Genomic DNA, 21,435 nt, shown 5'->3' on the forward strand with positions numbered 1-21,435 from the left:
ACGAACGGTTATTGGGCCGGTATCCATATTGTAATCCTGCTTGATATAAGGGGCAACAATACAGCAAAAATGGGACGAACATCCATATTTGCAAAATATGGCGGTGTCAGTGGAACGGAACGGAAAGATATAATTCATTAACGTATAACGTCAACGTATATGCCTTGAAGTGGATAACATATTTCGAAGTGCTATCTAACGCCATAACTTATACCTATTGACGCGTAGAACCAGCTTGCACGATAGGCGTTTCACGCGTTCGAACATACCATTTCTACTAATAGATAAACAATAAGTAGTACGCTCGCGCTACTAGTTAAAGTTTTCAACAAAAACAACAATTTTAAATGATAAAATTCTTGATCGAGTTAGAAGCAACGTTTCCCGCGAAAATTTCCGCAAATTTAGCCCGTAAGCTCCCAGCAAAAAATGCAATAGCAGCGATACTAGAACTTCGCAGTTTGGCAACTTGAAGCAACGAATAAGTGAAGAGGACTATGTGACCAATGAACTATTATTTCGAGGAGCCGAGAGACACCTCATACCATCAAACTATAAGGTGCGATATCCTCATATAATCCTTTTTATCTTTCTGCTAGGACAGCTTCCTTGTGGTATTTATTTCACGGAAAAAAGTGCGCTGTTTGGGATTACACAAAAATAGCCAAAAATTATTTTTATCGAAATTTGGATTGAACAGTTGAGCATTATGAATGAGGCACCAAAATATTCCCAAGAGGATACACTCTGCTTAAGGTATATTTCATTCTGGCAAAGTCAATCGATTTACATTGTCCCACGGTTTAGCGACAGTAGGCTTACCTTCAGAACGACGCCGATTGGAAAACGATCTTCTAATCTGTTCGATTAGGACAAAATCATTCTGGAAATCCTAAGGTATGGATTGGATACTATCACCGCATATGGACATTAATGTTAAATGAACCAAGCTCTGAGCTCTATTGAACTGCGAGTAACTCTTAAAGATGGATCCTCAAGATGAAATACTATTGCGTATATTGTCCCCGTACGTCTATCGGCCATTTCCTCGACGAACTTAAGGCTATGATAGTTTATTGAGGGTCAACATTTCTCGTAACGACTTAAACAAGATAGTATAATTAGCTTCTTAACATGATAAATTATTTCTATTATTCCCCTGTTTACTCTTAATTCGTAGAGCACTAGAGCGATTAGCGCTACACCCGTTCACACGGGGCACAATTAAAGTTTTACAGCCTCAACTTACTATAGAATTAATCAATGTTATAAGTGTCAAGTTAGATGTGACACGTAGAATTAATCGTTGCCAAGCTCTCTTTTTGTGATCCCCACGTTGGTAACGTGTTCCCAACGGTGCTGTTCCAAAGCTTCCTCAGACCGCTCGAGATCTCGACGTACCTCTCGCGCTATTACTGTGGCTGCGATCGCCTGACTGAACACGTTAACGGCCGTCCTACAGCGGTTCCCAATGTTTACATAATTGAGATTAATTGAGATGCTTGGCGGAAATGAAACTAACACGCTCATTGAGTTATACGCTTACCTTATATAAAATTGCGGCGGCGTTTAGCGGAAGACTATTGTAGAAGATATTAACGAGGACGCAGTCTCTCGTTATGGATTTATTAAGATAATCAAATATATATAGGTATGAAAGACGCGGTCGCAGTATAAAATTATTCCGTTAGACTTAATAGATAGTTCTGAAGTTCGGCAACTGACAGGCCTCGCATTACAAATGAGTATGTTCTAATATAATCTATAATTACCACACAGAAATATGAGGAACGTGTCTAGCGATATCGTGGTATACTCAAAAAACCGTGGCGTCAAGTAGAACAAAAACTAGTAGAGATGTGGCGCTAGGGGGACTCGGGGTGCCACCCTCAAAATTACTATGAAAATAAAGAAGATACGACTTGAATAGGAAACGCACGGTTACCTTCTTAAGCATATTGGCCATCTGTTGTACGTCTGTGAGGTACGTGCGTGAGGGAAACAACGTGATATGAGTGAGGCTGAAATGAAAATCGGCTCACATGATCCAATCAATAGCCAGCAGCAGTGGTAGATGTTTGGCACTCAACCCAGCTGTCTGCAAGACCAGCACCATGGTGATCACCACAGCATTCGGAATATCTCAGTTCGCAAAGCTGGTTAATGCAGCGACCACACTGGTATACAAAAAATACATTTAGTAAATACAAATAAAGTACAATGTCACTTAAGGGACAGTCTTCGCTAGCTACTCTAGTCCATGTTCGTGTGACGAGAACGTTCTTCAACGATACCTATATGATTAAAGGCAATAGGGTAAAGGTAGTTATTCGCAAGAAGTCCCGCAATTCACCACGTTATCATTAACTCCAAAAGGAGTTCTACATCGCACGCTAGTCCGAGAAAATTTAGCGATCCAATGTTCGACAAGACTCTTAATTGTATTTTCCATTTCACAATGACTTTTTACATGTATAGAGTTACTCAGATACGTTTTATATATGGATATATAGATGGTGAACGTTAAGCTCTTTCGACTTCAATCGTAGCTGTTACACACCAACAACCCAAGGCATGACAGGAGAAAAGAGAAACTTTGTATGCAATAGTCCGATTGGCCAAATCAAACACAGCTTATCGGTTAAACATAAGCCATCACAGTCCCCCATAGTGCGTGATATACACAGTACCCACCACAGACTCTTTTGAGCAACAAGATTATACCACCAATTAAGAATATATTTCCCTAGCACTAACCACCAAGCACTATTTCCCCTTACCAAAGATGTTCAGTCCATCGGAATACTCAAATTCTCTGTGAAAAACTCGCGCTAATGGAACTTCACGGGAGTTCAGCTCGATGGGAAACACTAAGTAGCCACTAACTAGCATGAACTGTACCATGCGGCTGGACCAGATTTGTCGGGAACATATTCCTGAGGGTTCAATGGTACAGGACACCGCGATGTTGATATGATGTTTATCTCCAGCTAGTTGGGCGCATAAATAGACATCACATAAACTATGCGTTTAAATAAATCAAAAAAAATATGAAAACTACTAACGTACGATTAAGTTGTTCACTAAATAAATACGTCATTATACCCCTATCAAGGACCATATTTGCTTAACCGATCGCGTAATTATTCAGCTGCTTTCATGTAAAGGATCAGACTTTTTCTATGAATGTCGCTAAATTTATATGGCGTTTATTCGTATATTTTATATATTCCATGCGATCGGTTAGCACACAAATGCTTTAGATTAAGGAAGAGTCAATTTACAGCAGAAAACGCGACGTTAGAAGCTCCTTCGAGATCACATCTGACATTTGCTATTCAAAATATAGTACCTATGTCTACTCATCGTACCGTACTAAGTCGAGAGCTGTGCCGACACGTGCACTTCAGGCACGTCGCGGATTTCCCGTCCAGGTGCCAATAATGTCACAATGATCAGTCCAACGAGAGCGGCAATCAGCGTCGACGCTAAATGGTAGATGACCATTACAATAAACATGCGACCTGCCACGCGCAATTCCACCCGCGTCATGGCTACTTCAAAGATACAACAACATATATAAAAGGAGGCACACGGCATGAGTTGTATTTCATAAAGTTGCGTTTGCTAGCGACTCATGCGTGAGCCAACTGGCGGAATTTCATTAAAAAAAATTATGTCGTTTTACAAAGAACTTACGCAAAAGTTCCGTACAATATGAAAATGGATAATTAAATCTCTATGTGCGCAGGCAAGGTACAACTATTTCTTCTGTCCTTTGAGTATATTTTTCGGCATTAAGTTTTACCTAACTGTGTATCGTGCGATGTGGAGTGCGATCAATTTCACATCTGTTTCGGCATATATTCTATAGTAGCCGCAGTGCACGAAAAGTTCGCGGTGAGCGTCACGATATGGGTCTGTACAATGTGACATGAAGTGCCTTTGTCCTGGCTTCAAGTTCATGTGGCTGGAGCACATAGCGACTTCCCGAAATTCACAAGATTATATGTCTTTATGCGCGTAGATTAGGCGATGATTAGGATACATTGGCTCAACACTATACTCAACGGTAGTCGCAGTGTATATAGATAGAATAAGATAACTTAATGACAGGCATCGTTCGACGCTTTTTACGTCATATACATCTGACGACAATCTAGAACAAACACAATTGAATGATGTCTGTTTTAACGAAACTTTCCACTAATTAGCAATCAATTTTTCTTTCAGTTCAAAATTTCAAGATTCTTTCAGCTTGCTTTTTCTTTTATCGATAAGGTAATAAAAAGGCCTAGGCCAGCCACCCTTAAAAAGATTCTCTGTCTAGACGCCTATTTGGTAGGAGTTCGATGGCAGGCACAGTACCCTATTAATACATTAATTTACGGATCGGCGTACCCATGTATCAGTATTTTGCTTACACTGATCCCCTACAGCGGTACCAAACGCAAATTAAAGCAAATAAACTTTCAGGTTAGGCATAAACTCGGCAAAAAGGTCCGCCTAAAACGAACCTATTCGAACTAATGTACAAAGTGCTCTATTGTGCATAGGTTTAAGGCTCATTTGTTTTCTTCGGATAATTTGGTGGAGTCATTTTAAGTGTCTATCGTTGATTTTTACCCTAAAATCACCACTATTTATATCACCCAACCCGCTTGATTGATTAATACTGTCAACGATTTAAGCGAAACCGAACAAAAATCGAATGTCTAGCCAGCCTCATATATTTTTATCAATACTATTGGTAGGTATTGTTTCTGTCAAAGATGACTTTATATATCTTTATCGATTCACTGCGACTCGAATGGTGTTTCGTGAACGACGAACACCGAGGTTTCACGAGTTGGTACGCAGTAAACATAGCTATAAAATAGGTAGATGATAAAACCTGTGTATTTAACAAAGCCTAGCTGCCACTACTTACATCTATGTGATGACAATCTAATTAATAAAGCAACTTTATTGGCACAAACGGGTTGCGTGGCACAGGAAAATGCTATTTCCCTGCGCCTGTATATTAAGAGGACTCGGTTTCCCATGACGGTGCAAAAACGGTCTTGAGCAAAAGACAGCGACAATGGGTAGAGTACCTTTTTGTTCGCCTTATTTTTAACTCGACGAATCATTAGTTCATTTGCATTTATTGAAGGACAGCAACAGAAAAAAATGCTGGACCAAGCAGAACTTACCCGAAATGACAGAGGATACAACGAGTGGCAACGTAAGTACTTTGTACATCAATCAATACAATACGCATCTTGCAGGCCCAAGCTGAAACTCGCAGTGGTACTTGCAAACAGATTGCCGCAGAGGCCCAACAGGACTCCGATGACCGCCAGTTGACTCTGGGGGTGACAACCTATTGCTGTAGGAGCGAATAGATTTTTCTTGCTATGATTCATTCTTTACGAATAAGTAGATTAAGTGGTAGCGGGATAGCGCTGCTATGCATGGAGTGCTGTCTCGTTACTACTGACTAATGACCGCTATTGAACAAGCATTTTAGAGCCTAATTGAAATCGCCGAAGAGACAATTTTGCAGAGTTTCAAAAGATAAAAAAGATAATCATTCAATAATATGTACGTGTATATGCCTCTGACAAATCTTCTGCTTTAATGCACTCGTGCATTTTTCCAGCGGACAGACATCGAGGCGAGAAACATAGTCGTTTACTCGCTACTTGGCGAGTAATCAAACCCCTTTTCCTTTCCCAGCTAGTTGTGCTTCATATCCACCTGGTTCATCATCATCGATTGGTGTACTGCTATATATTAGCGAGGAACTGAATGAAATGCTTCAATTCAGATAGTTGCGACATGTTCGGTCATTATTTTCTGTTACTGTACGACATACGTACCCTCGACATCGCGTCTAGCGTTCGACTGGAAGCCATCATCAAGAAGAGTCGCCATGACCGTCGTATATCGGGTCTCACATCGAAGCTCATATCGAGTCCCTTTCTTTTCTTCCTTCCTATTGCGGACATCCAACAGATGTTTACTATATCAGTCCCAGCAAGATATGGTTGGATAACAATTAACACATTCATGATCACCAGCAGAGAACTGCCCTACGGAGCGTTAGCGCGCCAGCTCACTTCAGCCTATCTCACCTTTTTCGTTTCTTTTGTTGGCCTGGATTGAAGATTAACTATTAGTGTTATTCCAATGCTAACTTCTTCAATAAACAGAACGGCTATATTAAATTCAACAGCGCCCAGGTAGGAAACATTGGCTTCTTTGTGCTCGCCGTCCAGCCACTGGTTGACACTCATCGTTCAGATCAAACGTTACGTATTAGCTAAGCACATTTACACATGAAAAACAATATAAGCTAAGGCTTCACGTTGAAACAAATAATACTGAAATAACATATCAGAGGAATACAACTTTAATTGTGGTTTGATTTCGGCACTTGATATGTTTCCAATGCCGTCACCGAAAATTTCGTCACGTGAGTGAATCATGTATTTGAAAGGACATCGGTTTAGGGCAGCTGTGGACAACAGTTAAACGAAAATGATAATCGAGTCTGTTGTTACTTCAGGCTTTGTAGTTAGGAGAAACCTTTGCCGCATTTCTTAAGAAGATGATAACCTAATTCGTTCCGGAAAAACTTCCTACGACTGATCTCGCCCGAGGTCTACAGTTCTTAAGCTAGTACTGCCCCCGGGAACTGGTCTTTACGGTCGTAGGGTAATACAAGCTTTTCTACCTTTCGTTTTTTTTGCACTGAAAGAATTCACTTTAACAAAGTAGGTACCCTGTCCAGCTTAAGTAATAACGTAAACTCGGGAAGAGAGCAATGATTCTACAGGTCATTAATTACAGAGCCCAGATAGATACCCGTGAGAGCGGGCATCGTTCGGGGTGCCAGTGTATACAGATTGACTTCTCCAAACCGGCGGCATTAACATGCACGTTGTGAAATGATAACCGAAAAAGCTAGAGTTAAGATTTTGCCCAGTGGCCTAAACTCGCGCCACTTAACTTGCTATTCACCCTTATAGAGACTTTATCTACGAAAATCTAGAAAATGTCAAATAAAAACGTCTCTCATAAATTCGCTATCAAAGATTAACTCAACATATCTGGTTTAACAATCTAAGCGCCCAGCAGAGGTAATGGTAATGAGCGGCCTTTCATGGCGAACAATCAACTGCAACTAAAGAATAGATAGCCCATATTTTTTTATCCGGTTCGAAGCAGATCTAGTCTTGACTAAACCTCTTGGCTTCACGTCAGATCACACTGTATATGATTAATAAACGTCACCCGCACAAATATTCTACAGTAAATGCATACTAGTTCATACCAACTATTTTCTCTCTGATAAGCCAAGTTCAGGTCCATTTATTGTGGATTTACCCTACAAAGATAATTTCATTAGCGTATATCTAAGCTCGAATGAGAGTGATATCGTTACCGTAACGAACTAAGCCGCTTGAGTGTATCAAGCGGATAGACGACCTACACGGAAGCTCCGTTTGCGTGACGCAGATAGACTATCACCATGCGGGACAGTGCGGTACTTGTTTTACATTGTCTGCCTAAAACTGGTAAATCATTGATGGATTCTATTGGCATAAGGTCTTTCGTGTTTGACTAAAAAGAACTGAGTGAGGGGAACACAGAATCTACAGGTAGTTTTTTCAGGACGATATCTATTTCTCACAAACTCGACGCCGCTGAGTATGACAGCAACAAAATTCTAGATGAACCTATCGCCCGTTTATGAACAATCGAATAGATAGAACTGGGCTCTGGCAGAAACTGTAACTGGTAAAATATGTATGTACGTGCATATAAATCTATGTATGCGTAGTGAAACGTGCGCGAGAGTTGATCAGCGTAACTAATTTAGTGAGATTCTACTGAGAGAGAACTGGAAGGTTTTTGAAACTGAGTGAGCACCTTCCCCGTGATCAAAAAGGACACGACTAAATGGGACAGTATGGGTCACATCATCTTTGGCGGTAAGAGACACATATATGCAGATATCACAGAGTGAGAACCAATGGTTAATAATGCATCTTCGAAAACTTTAAACCGATCACATTTACGTGAAGTTTTTTTCCGCAAAGACAACTGCGCGCCTATTTTTTCCAGATCAACATCTATAGCCGATTGCCTGTCATATTAATCATGGTCCAGACGTGAACGCTTAATTAGCTATGATGTATTGCATACATTCTATATACAATTTGTGTTGTTTATGAAGACGTATCGGCTGTCGTCGTTTGACATTTGCTAGCTGCATTGTAACGAGAAGCTCGGAGCAGGATCCTGCCATTCGAAAACGTTACCTTTAATGCATTGAACAAATGCTAGAATTTCCAAATATAACAATCGTATTTTGTTAGAAACGAAACCGTTGAACTGATCAACGCTTTTGTGCAAGTCACTATTTTACAATCGTATTATATCCTGTAAAATAAAAAGGATACGCTAAAGGGTAACATTTGCCTGAAAGAGCCTTACAAATTCCACACTCATAATAACATCCGCGACACATAGTCTTTAATCAGTCTACTCCGAATTCATATAATCAAGAATGGTAGAGTAAAACGTTATTTAATTATCATTCTTTCAATTGCTTGTTATTTTTGTACATGACTTTAGGTTGACAGAGTGAGAGACTTCCAGCGAAAGAGTTCTGGACTGTGGCCCTTCAAATCATGAATGACCGACAATCGAGATCCCTCTGACGATCGCAATAGTAGGCTGGAGTGGGTTAATTCAAAACGTTTTTTTAATTTCGCGCAGGATCCAGCCAGGGAAGCCTTATTTGTCTGTGTCTTGTATGAACGAACGCGAATGATCGAGGTTTGTTTTTCGCGCCACAAATCGAGAATCCAGGCTCACTGCTGCCCCTCTTGTTCTCATACATTTTGTAGCTTAACATATATTTGGCTACCCGCAGAAGCAGCTAAATCAAAAACCGCTGCTAAAGTCTCAACTTAGCTCACTTATCCGAATGAACAATAATACACCGGCGTGTGCATTAAAAAGGCTGCATGACTGAGCTCTGTGGAGCTCTACCCGCACCGGTTCTGCCTGGTAAATATCAATAGGATATATATATATAGTGTGTGCTATTTTATACAGGTTTGTCGCGTTCGGTGTGAGCGGCCGCTGTGGAAAAATAGACACCGCGACATAAGCCAGTATCCTTGGACGTTTTTCTAGCCGCGCGTAGAGCCTAAATTTGCTCACCGAAGAGATGCTAAATGTATTCAACCTCGTTATGTCCCAAGACTCTATTAGAGCCACACGATACGAGGTAAGTGACAAATTATCTGTCCTGAAACTTACTGCTCCTTCATTGATGACCAGCTTGTGTACAGATTAGAGGTTACCATAACGGGAAATCCTTCTGAACGTAATAGCATTTTGGCACTTCTGCCCAACACCCGTCGGCGTCACGTCTCTGTGCAGCATTCGATCAAATTCAAAGCAGAAAAAACCGTTAAGGTATAATTATTTCTAACTAAGATGAAAGCTTTAGAGCTACATCATTTATTACGGCGGACTGTGTTCTAAAATTTGCAGTGTAGTAACATTTGTAGGCAAACATTCAACAGGAAGTCTAGAGCTACTCTAGACTTCCTGTTGAATAAAATATAATAAAAAAGCATATCAAAATAGAGTTTCCAAAACTGTGCTAACACCACGCTAGAAAACAAACATTTTCACGTATGTACCGATACAGTTATTTTCAGTAGTAAAATTTTGATTTATCGAAATCGGTTGTATGAGTACACGTTCAATTTTACTTAGCATTAAAAACTTGGGAAGTTAGGAATTTCACGCCTGTTACTAACATCAGCCGCTGCCCTGCGTGCTGAAATTGACACACCGGCTTTATCTAGCTTCAAAACACTACGCTGACCTTTGTGTGCTTTGCTGAAGGAAGTCTGCTGTACGCAAATCCGATGAATAAATCGCATTACTTATTCGAATGGCGCACAGCACCGATGAAAAAAAGCTGAAGTATCGGAATGAGGTGACCGTGATGCGTAACGATACTATTATTCTACCGATAGACTTATATTATTCTACTGATAGAGGCAAAAAGCAACGAAGTGAGGGATTCGCTTGTGCAGGATTATTCTTAGTACAGGCTTTAACATATTAGGTACTTCACCCTGCTTCTGTCTAATCTCAGATTAATAGCCGGTACGAATGTGTATTGTATATGTAGGTGCTAATTCAGCTTGCGTAGTTTTTATCGTATGGGTCTAAACAAAAAGTGATATTCCTACAGTTTCTAAGCAGTACGCGTCTGTACTCCATAAAATACTTGGCGACCCACAAAATCTGTAGGATAATTTGTATGACAATATGCGTACCACTTTTATATAAGCAATACAATCGTCGGGCTTAAATGTTTACTATACAACATTTTACTATATTAAAGCCAGTCAAACTACTTAACCGATTGAGCATTAAAAGGTTTTCTGCATAGTGTAGGGACATGCCTTAGCGACCTGGTAGCCTGAAAGACGCTTTGTCTTGATTCGATTCGTTTTTGCATACCGTTTTTGCCACATTCTTCTTGTGCGTCTACGTGTTAAACAACAAATGGGAAATATGTGTATTAAACAGTTGATAATTTTACATGTAGTAAAGCTGAACTGGGGAGACAGGCAGGTTTGAATGTAAAAGGTCATGTATCGTTGATGCTTGAGCGTGGCAATGGAATAATGGAAATCGCGGTTAATACACCAGTTACAGGTGGTATATTGCATCTCGAGCAGTAATAATGTAAACAGAAGGCAAGCCTTTGACAATTTTTTTTTGGTTTTTGGAGGGCAAATCCAGTGTTTTAATTTTTTTTCCAAAAATTTTTCAAAATGTACTAAATGTTCTATAGTGTTTTTATACTATCTACTGTTTTTATCCTAATTTACTGTATATGATATACAATCTTGTGTGAGTGTCATAGGTAAAGAATATCTCAGGCAGACTCTGTCTTGTTATAATGCATCATCGTATAATAAAATGATAGAATAGCCTGCAGCATAAAACCAATGCACTTCTCTTTTTGTGAGTTTAACACTCATGAAATCGTTTATAGTTAACTTGACATTGCAGAGATGCATTATATATATATATATATATATATATATATTGCGGGAGCGCTTTTAGTTTATTTTTTACCAATAAAAAGCTATTCAACTAAAGATTGTCGTAATTTATTCCTTTGCAAGGTAAAAATCGGAACGTGATTAGGTAAGATAATAAATGAGGACGGTCGCTTATTTGTGTATTTTAATGGCATTATGAGCTTCTGATTCTCGCACCCCGACAGTAGCATAGCTGCGGCCTCATTCCTTCGACTGATTGCGTTTCAGTCTCGTTGAGCTAGCCAAATCGGATTGACGTTGATAATCGTCCGTCTTTGATTCGTCAGAATCAGCTGAGTGGTCTCAGCCGTGGTCACGCTATTTTGCTTGGCAACGGAGACAGCCATTCGCGGCTCTTAATTTGCATGAACGAATGTTTCCATTTCGTTAAACATATGAATTACTACTCTGTAAATAAACGGACAAAAAAAATAAAGAAGGACGATCTATAGCGAATCATAGCGTTTTCTTGTCAACTTTGAAGACGCGTTATTGCCTAATCAACGGGGCGACGTCATGACGTTGCAAGCTACCATCGACGCCGATCAGTGACCGGCAGTAGAGACCGCGAACACACGGAGTGACAGTAAGCGATTCATACACCGCATTAGGTGTGCGTCGAGAAATCATGCGTAAAGAGCATATCTAGAACTACTTGAGCACCTCTACGATACACTGTTTTGTAAATAAAAAGAACTTACAATTTACGTTACTGTCCTAGAGGTGGAAGCGGGCGGCCGCTTCGAATCCTGGCGTATGCCACCTTAAATCGATATCGACAAGAGCCAACAGGTAAATAAATTAAGCTAGTTTTACGGGTAGCGTGACGTTAATTTGAAATGCACTTAGAAAGACACAAACAAATCGAGCTTATTGAAGGCGTCCGACGTGCTAAAGCCTGGTACAGTGAATAGTTTGTGACGCAGTTTGCTGAGTTGTATAGTGATACATATTTAAAAACCGTTTTTTTTTAAAAACTTTCATTCCTCGGGATTGTGTTTAACCAACATACATTATGCATTATAGTTGCCGCGAAAAAAGCCCGTGTTGCGTCTATCCTACGAAAGAGGGCTTTCTTCTAGACACTGTCGCGGATTATGGCTAGGCGTGGGAACTAATCCGAGAATGACGCTTATTTTTCCGTGCCGAGTCCATTCGACGTTAAGCAGGAAGCACGCATTATAACGAAGTGCTTCACAATATCTCCCAGCAGCAAGTGAGTGATGCGTTCATAACTTGGGGTATCGACAGTCAAGACAGCTCGGCTGACAACGGTACGGCTGATATCCGTATAGTCGGCGAGCACCGACCGACCATAACCTTCCCCTTATCAAACTAACCCTCTACAGATACAAACATTGACTATAGGATGGTACAGCGCTACCAGTACCAAGGCTAGTCTATACTTAATGGTGGCTGGGTGCAAGGAAAGAAGCACTGTATTCTATGTATGCTTGTATATGAACAACATCTGAGACAAGGATAACGGGGGTTAGTTTCGACGGGTGCGATCGTTTCATGTCATAAGCATATATACACCTTAGAAATGAGTGGTTTCGTATAGTAGCACTCCTAAAAAGAGGATAATATGATTTACCGTAGGTGCATTGTCTGTCCAGTACGTAGTTAACGCAATAACAGTTGGAACGATCGCAGATAAGTGGCAATAACGAAGACTTCTAGGAAGTGTGTTGCATCCCTTTCGATCTGAAGGTAAGTAAGTGCCACTGAATCGATGAAAAGCTGATCTGCTTATTATTCTGTTCACTTACCACAATAAACCGCTCATAGAACCACCAGTGCGGTAGTCCTTAAGGGGACTAAAAAGAGCGAGGTAAATTCATCGTCACATAGTAAATACTGTTTAGTATACTCGAGCAAATATTGCTTTAGATTAAACGAGATGCGGTAATAAACAATGACTAAACTAAATATAAACATATTGATAGATATATCGATTGTGTTTCGATTAGTTCGGTCCAAGGAGCGAATTTTTGGAATAGAAACATTATTCTGAACCGTGGGCACCTTAGCTTCATAAAAAGTCGTCGTCCTAAGTATAATCTTGCTCCATAGTGTACTTGCATTATTTGCAACTTACTATGAGAATGACATAAATCAATTGTTGAGCTTCACGTTTGTTGAATTGCTATAGTTATGGATCACGGTATAGGATAGATGATCTCGCTTGACCTGTCGCTTCCTATAGGATGAAACAGAGCTAAATCACTTTCATATTAAACGTACAAAGCCGTGTACATGGAGTACATATGTACAAGGAGGTAAATGGTAAAAGCCACTCGAGGTGGGACCGGGCAGTGAGAGCATGCGCTTTTCGAGTCATTGCTACGGCCTTACCGCCACCCATAACGATGCAACGAACTAGACTACGCCTATTCATGTAGGTTAACTCGAAGTCCGCCTGATGACTGTCGATAGGCTGCGCGCCATAATACTGAAAGCTTCATACTATATAAGCAGGTAGTTCCTGAGATGAAGTCACTCCGCTAGAAGTTCCAGTAAGGCTTGGACACAGGTTGTAATCGGCTGTTGATGGCTTGCCGGTATGCAAAGTCGCTGGATTAAACTCAACTATCCAAAGCATCTGACACTCTCAAGTGGTTCGATATCATTCATTTATGGTCATACGAGATTCCCTACACTGACAATTAACGGTGTTTAAACCACTATAAGTAAGTTAGGGCGGACTGATCACAGATAAGAAACTTGTGTCCCATGAGGGTGTGTTGGTAGCGTGTTTTCTTGCTAAATTTAGGGGTAGTGTAGGTTCGAAGTTGGCAGCGGGGTTTGAGAATGTAGTAAAAACGTTTGAGAATGTAGATAAAAATTGTCTGACGGAGCAAGACAAAAATTAGATGACGCCAGTAGCAACAGAAATGGTAAAAAATTAGCAAAAGTTGAGTGAATATTTTTTTGCAGATGACCAGAAATGTCGTATGAGAACGCTGATGCTTTTTAAAAAAAGTGGTAAGGACATAGAATGTGCTCGATAACAGACGACGAAAACCGGAAAATACTGTCAGCTGATCGTTTCTAAAACTGCCCTAATAAAATTACCAGAAATTGTCGCCGCGCGGAGCAAATACATGGTGGCTCAATGATCGACTACTTGTCGAATTTGCAGGACACCAGTTTGAACAAAGGAGGAGATTCAGCCTGCTCTGTACGTTCGTTTCACACTACAACAGGGGATAATAATGTATAACAGACAGTAGTTTATTAGACAAATACTACAGGTAGGCTAGTATATTATAGTTTTGAAGTTTTTCAGAAAACGCTATTACCCTTGGTTTTGAGCGGCGTCTGCACGTACGGTACGTAAATAAGTTAATCGAGACCACGCATCTGCTGCCACTCGATATTGCAGTCATGTTTGAAACCATCACGTTATAATCAGAAAGCTTCAGTATGCATAAGAGTTTGCCACTTGGGGCCGTACTTATAGCCAATCAAAACTGTAGTAACCTTGCTGTCTCTATATTGAAGACAAACAATTTATCCTATATATTGGCTGTCTTCAATATATAACCGGCGGAAGAGCCATCTTAAAATATCTTGCACATGTTCTGCTGACACAATGCGCTTAGTAACAGATGTGAATAAATTTAGCTTGATGTTCGGTTAGCATAACGGAGCACATAACGAAGATTTTCTCTGGGCTTAAAGAAAGCATTTCGAAGGCGACATTAATATCTAAAAAAAAAAAACGGGAAAATTTGGCCATAACTCATAAACCTCGATCCGTTTCTCAGTTAAACATGGATCAAGCCTTTGTGGTAGCGCGGTGGTAATGTCTTTGCCCACTAAATCTAGGGACAGGTGGCGGGCTTAGCTGGAATCTGTTCGCTTCGTGCTGATAGGAGGTAGTTGTCAGAAGTAGCGAACGGTTTAGGTAGCCGCCAGCATAGAACTTTTATTTCAACATGTATTAGTTAATCAAATTAAAATATCTAAGTGCATGTCGGAAATACAAGCTGTGTTAATGCGCCACAAAAATCTGATGTTACGGGAAAAGAAAGGCTTCAGAGAAACGCCTAACCATAATATTGGCGGTGACTGCCTACTGATCATAGGTAAGTTTATCGAAAACCAAAATATAAAACCTCGGCTAAATTTAGAGCGGCTATGACCTTTGCGATATGAAAGAAAGCCTTAGCTTGGTCTTAAACATGACCATGCACAATCAAGGTGAACTCGTGTGATGACCAAATGATCTTCCCTAATATCGTACTCTTCTACTCGATACTTAGAAAATCGCACTATCAGCATTACAATCTAGGGGAATTTCGTCGCACGCCTGATGAGAAATAGGTTATCGCATATGCAACTCGACATATCTGCAGAAAACCGTCTAGAAAGGCCAGCGTTCTTTTCCAGCCATTATAACATTACATAACAGTTAGGATCTACGTAAAACGTTCATTGATTTGGACATAAGTCATCGCACGCCCGTGATCACGTTGACGTCAAGCATGGTAAACGGACAAACGCATTAACAATATACATCCATAATTTGTCTTAATCTTCGCTCTCCAACTAGATGGTAGCCAGCGCATCAATCACATAAAACCATATCGGCACTACTGACTATTTATTACTACGAAGGCGCCATTCAGACGGAAAGAGACATGTGGCGCACAAGATCTCCTAGGTCCGCGTAGTGGAGAGAACACTACTTGAGAAGGAGACCGCCGGTTCATTGTATTTTACGAAGTTGCTCCACCTGTAATGCCGCCGCTGTAACAGCTGCGGTGGCTGCAGAAGCAAAATCACTCAGCGATGTTTCGCATCGAACGATGATCCACATTGTCAACCCAGACTGCGTCTAGTCTCACGGCTAACTGCATTCGTAGCGTGCCGCACGAATTTCGCGGCCCGTGCCTTTTATAAGCGCGCGTATTCATTTAGTGAGTGTTTCCGAGTGTGTGCTCAGGGAAGTTTGTCATTTGCACATGAGGAATGGATGTGGAAAAATAACGTGTTTTTGTGAAGTGAAGTGAAATGAAGGCGCCGCAACGATTCGTCGTTTTTCAGCAGAAACAAAATATCAGAAGTTTATATTGATGGTGATATAGTCGTTCCACGGTTCACAGGATAGTTGATCGTTTTGTCACAGGTTGTAAGCATTTGAAGACTCAAAAAAAAAAAAGAAAGCTTTGAGAAAAAAAAATTCATATTCTCCGCTGTATGTTAGAAGAGGCAGTATAATTTAATCGTTATTATATATATTAACCTGCCATTAAAATGTCAGCTACCTAGCTAAAATACCTCAAACGTGTAATTAAATTAAGGAGTAATTAAATTTAATGCTATATGGAAAGTCATTCTTGGTTTGAGTGTTGGCCTCTACAGCTTAGTGCAGTCTACACTACAGAAATGTTATCAGAAGTAATATTTCGTGAGTAGATTCACACGCGATACGAGAAGACAGATGATTAAAAACAACTTATTTTTAAAAAAAAAAAACTTAGTTGTGTTGCCAGGATAGTTTGGCATGTCTGATCTCCAAGCTGCAAACACAAATGGAAATCTACTATGAACGTAGGTCAAACGAGACAATCAGTGGTCGTAATAGGTCCACCAAAGACGTAATTTGGCAATTATGAAAGATCGCTCAGAGTCACCCTTTAAAAAACCAATACTTCAAATTTAAGCAACTATTTTTAGTTTAAATAATGCGTAAGAACCTTCGGGACTCGTTAAGCAAAATAGGGTTTCGGTGGTTTACAGACTCGTACGGTGGATCAAGATGTAATCATCTTAAATTCGCCTTACAAAGTCTTAGGTTGCAGGAATCTATTTAAGATTCTTCCATCGTTAAAATAAGTTCCAAACGCGGTCAGACAAAGTTTCTTTTCTCAATAATGCAACCCCTAGACCGCACTGCAGTGGTCACGCTTTAATATGTCATCTTTGTACGAAGACGAATATAGCAGTAAAATTAGAGAAACGGAACAGAAGCGCAGAACGATCGTTTTACTTTTCGGCTCGTTATCGCAAGGGGACATTGTCCCGAAAGCAGGAGGCTAACACTGTGTAGGCGAACACAAACTTATTAGGCTCTTTCTAGTTGTAGACTTGTAAATATACATGCATAAAATTCCTTTGATACCTTGTATGTGTACCTGAGTAATTATCATGTTCATTGCCGGCAAATCCCGGCGGAGCCTACCTAAATAGCACCAGGTAGGTGATTATTGCGCCCGAAAGATCGTAACTATGACGAAAACGGGGCAAGTAGGAGTGCCTAAATCAAATTGTTGGCAGAATCCTAATCTTCAAGATAGGTATTTTCAATATAAATAGGTCGTGTTCTTGTCTGAGTACGTATCCAATCGTTTCTAATACCCTGACCTTTAGGTTCATTTCATAACTAATCGGTTCCACCAAGCTGTTTCTGGCTTGTCAACGTCAAGATGTGTCTTTCGTTTCTAACAGTTATTTATTATTTACCTGTCTTTGTTTACCAGTGTTTTCGATTGACAGTTCGGTTCTACCTTGAAATCATTAATGGGTTACAGATGTTTGAAATGTACAGGGCCACTTGTGGCTTGTTAGCACTATTCTGTATACCACTGGTAGCCTCTCGATTAAGCAGATGGCCTTAAAGCTCTACAATATCCTTATAGAGAGAGATAATGAGGTTTGAAAGCGATAGTCCATATATTACAGTGTGCCTCAATAGAAAAACAACACGCCGATCGATGGCCGCTTTAGAAGAACTTTCTGTGAGAAGCACGCAGTCGTATTTCTGACGGTTATGGAATTTCGTGGTGAATGCCACAAGTTCTGTTTTCACCTACCTCTATAACAATTGATGCTAATGCGGTACATCTTCCTTATTTTCGCTCTATTTTCAAATAAACTGAGACATCCAAGGTCCCCCACGTCTACATCCTTTCGCTTTATAAAAGAAGCATTGTTAAACAGGTACCGCTGCAGGTATAAAAAACAGCCTTTGATCACGGATGCGACCGGGCTGGTTGATAAAGCATGACGTTCAAGCAACTGTTGGAAAGTGTTTTTATGAAGCCAGCAATCGAAAGGACAGAAATAAGGATGTAAACGATAATGATGGCTATTTGAATAGATTATTCCGCGTAACAAGTCTCTCGCAGATATACCGAATCCACTTACATTATGTCATATGTGGTACTGACTAGTACGTGTTGCTAGATCGTCGTTTTCGACTCGGAATGCGCGCAAATTATTAAACTTAGTATTGGTTAATTGGACGCACAAAGATTCGATGAAATGGTAATTTCTGCGTCTGCGCTTACTTATGAAACTAGCTAACGGTAATCTATTAAACGACATGTTAAACTAGCAGGCTTGCCCTGATCATGGATCGTTGTCCGAGTGGGATTTTGTGTCATATCCTTAAGCGATAATCGAAAGTTCTTTATTCTACTGATATTTATTAAAATTTGATGTGGAGTCCGTTCATAAGAGAAGGAAAACTACTTTGATACTGAAAAGGCCTTATAAATGTATCGTGCTGGCCTACCGAAGCGGGATTACCGCTGAAATTGTATGCTTACTGATCTCGACTTTCACGCTTAGCCTCAAGGACCCTTTTGAACGAAGTCCGATTGTAACTACTCACTTAGCGGAGATCAACTGTTCCAGTTGGAGTATTTGGGGGTGGACGGTATGTCTGAATTCCGCAGTAGAAGCATGAACGTAGAAGCGTGATACATTTTGCAGTACGCGAAGTCATTAGGGTACGCACTGCCATATGTGATTAGTTCTTATACAAGTTGATACGACAGTTTTATAGTTGCAATTATGGTTAAGTCAATCTATTTGCTTTATAGTGCATGGTTGATATAGTGGAAAAACGCTTGTTCAAACTGGTCCAATGTCGAAAAATCTATTGAAGGTTTATAATATTACGTTCATCGTCATTTGGTAGTGAGGCAGAACGCGATTTGTCGAACAGCGGATCGGTCGTCGACATACATTAATGCATTCACATAGGGAACCATTAATAACGCTCTGTTCATTCAACTACACGAATCGTCCTTCATATCCTCCTGCATCGATAATAAACAGAAACCCTGGCGGGATGCTTAACCTTCATGGGGCCAATCAAGGTTATGGACTAATGTGGAGGTTGTAAACGAGGAGTTTGATCTCTCTGGTGGTCAGTAAATTTGTTCACTAGGGAAAGCCTAACATGTCATAGCAAAATTAGGCTGAAGGAGTTTATGACACAGGCTGAGGATAAAAGACGGTTGAGAAGTGAGGGCATCTAGGAAAGGGTAATAGATGCCGATGCTTCCTAATCTCGACAAATATTTCACCAACCGAGAGAACGCGGCAACGATAATCGGAACCCCGCGGAGGCGAATGCCAAACAGAAGACTCCTAGACAAGATAATCAATTTTATATAATTGTACACAGGGCAAAGCGAAAGTCTCTTGGTAATTAGATTTACATCTTTACAATGTATATATATAATGTTTGTCAAGGGACTTGTTTTGTCCTGTATATTTAAATGAAGATGCCTCATATTCATACTGATATCATTTATTCATAAATGAAAAAAAAACACACAGGACAAACATTGACGGCAACTTCAACCGATTCCCCGGATGAGACGTAACTAGGGCGTTAAAAATTAACATACTTCTTCCAAAAAGGTTGTTAAAGATAACAAAAATTCTGAAACTTAAAACGAACCCTGAATTACGTTCCGCTTTGCGATATAAGTCGTATAATAGAATACATTTACTAAATAAAAATTGCTATCTCATTAAACCCTATTAAAAATTAAAAAAATAGTTACAAAAAATTGTGATCATGATGTAGCAATTATCTCGGTCCGGTCAGTTTTTAGAAGTCAGGACGTAGTGCTGGGTTAGTGAGATCACAAAGCTTGATGCTCTCATCAATCTTCCATTATGGTTTTCAGAAACTGACAGCAGTTAGTCTGTTTACGACAATGATGACTGAATAGTAAGTACTGCCAGTCGTAATTTAAGAACGGCAGGCAACTTGAAGAGAGATCAGAACTGCTCATATCTACACAGATTACCCGTCGTAGTCGTGAAAACACCATGGTTAGCAAAATCTGTCCATCAGTCAATGGGGACCCCAGCAAGGAGCCGCCGGCTGCGCTCCAATATGGCAACAAGGTAGGTACAACAAGTGAATCTCTACATAATTTCCTTTGCAATTTGTGAGCGTTCTAATAACTGACGTCTTTTTTCGTAGAAACCTTTTTTTCGTGTTCTGACAAGCATGATCATATTAAGAGTATTTGGTTAAGTCATTCAAATCGACGTTTTTTAGTAAGCTGTATAAATATATACTAATATTTAGACGAGCATTGCCACTAATCCACTAAAACGCATAATCGGACCGTAATTTCAAACATAGATTAGCTTCGTAAAGCATATAGGTATCCCTCTATATAACTCGCCATGGAGTTGTCTTCGAACAACAGGCAAACTACATATATTCTGCTTGTCCACAAAGCATGTCACTTTGATTTAAAATATGCGGAACTTACTCTATCTACGAAAGCACAGAGTTACAAAGAACTTTACATGCGGTTCTGATCAATTTAAGTTTAAGCGGAAGGTCGACAGTAATTAGGGTCTCATAATGAACAGGAGTTATCGACCAGGTGATTCAGATAAAAGCCGAATTGATGCGGCGGGGTTTTTGCCAAGACATGCAAGTAATCCGCAAAGAATTGCATGTATATCTTTTATACGTACGGTATTATTTAGAAAAGCAAATAGTGAATATAGGTAGGACGCCGACAATGCAGCGATCCATCTGAGTGTCATCGAAACATGTATTCGAAACAATCTGTACTTCTTCTTAGAGTGAACGCTCCGTGGTCCGTTTAGCATTTTGTTGGGCCGATCCAAAAATGTTCTGGACGAGAAAGGGCGACAAAGATACATGCTTAAATAGGTCCGTAAAAAATGTACATCGCATTTCTCGAAAAAATTAATGCCAGTCTGCAGTTATTAAATTAAAGTGCATTTTTACTAAACATATTATTTTTACAGTCTAACTATGGACGTGTAATAAGTTAGAGATTCTCAGCCTAACTAGCTTGAGTACAGTCGTCGACAGTCGACCTGTCAAGCATTTATGGAATCACCTTTGCTAGGTACTTAACGCCACCAATTAATTTATCATTAAACCATCGGCACGGTGGCTTAGACGGGTAAAAGAGCCAGTGATGCACATTCCGCTAAAAACATCCACTACGTGGCAGACGTTACTAAATAGGAAATCAAAACACAGTTTTATTGG

General features: G+C 40.1%; 1 protein-coding gene and 1 long non-coding RNA gene across 8 annotated transcripts in view; one reads left to right on the plus strand and one right to left on the minus strand.

Annotated features, from left to right (window-relative positions):
• The first annotated feature begins 7,617 nt into the window (after positions 1-7,617).
• Positions 7,618-21,435, plus strand: part of LOC111248747 (WD repeat-containing protein 91-like) — a 34,391-nt gene continuing 20,573 nt past the window's right edge. For 2 of the 7 annotated variants that reach the window (XM_086986486.1, XM_022801617.2), the window contains exon 1: positions 15,751-20,297. In XM_086986486.1, the coding sequence (XP_086842612.1) occupies positions 20,220-20,297 (78 nt within the window). In that variant the 5' untranslated portion in view covers positions 15,751-20,219. Of the gene's footprint in view, positions 7,983-12,551; positions 12,849-15,750; positions 20,298-21,435 lie in introns of those variants that run through there. The other 5 variants (XM_022801619.2, XM_086986490.1, XM_086986487.1 and 2 more) reach the window with 5 other exon arrangements.
• LOC147756009 (uncharacterized) lies at positions 11,214-12,370 on the minus strand. The gene is made up of 3 exons (XR_015326000.1): positions 12,148-12,370; positions 11,837-11,898; positions 11,214-11,543 (listed from the first exon to the last, which is right to left on the minus strand). It is a non-coding gene; the product is annotated as an uncharacterized LOC147756009 (long non-coding RNA).

Source organism: Varroa destructor, unplaced genomic scaffold (genome assembly GCF_002443255.2).
Source record: "Varroa destructor unplaced genomic scaffold, Vdes_3.0 BEIS01000004.1, whole genome shotgun sequence".
Classification (NCBI taxonomy): Eukaryota; Metazoa; Arthropoda; class Arachnida; order Mesostigmata; family Varroidae; genus Varroa; species Varroa destructor.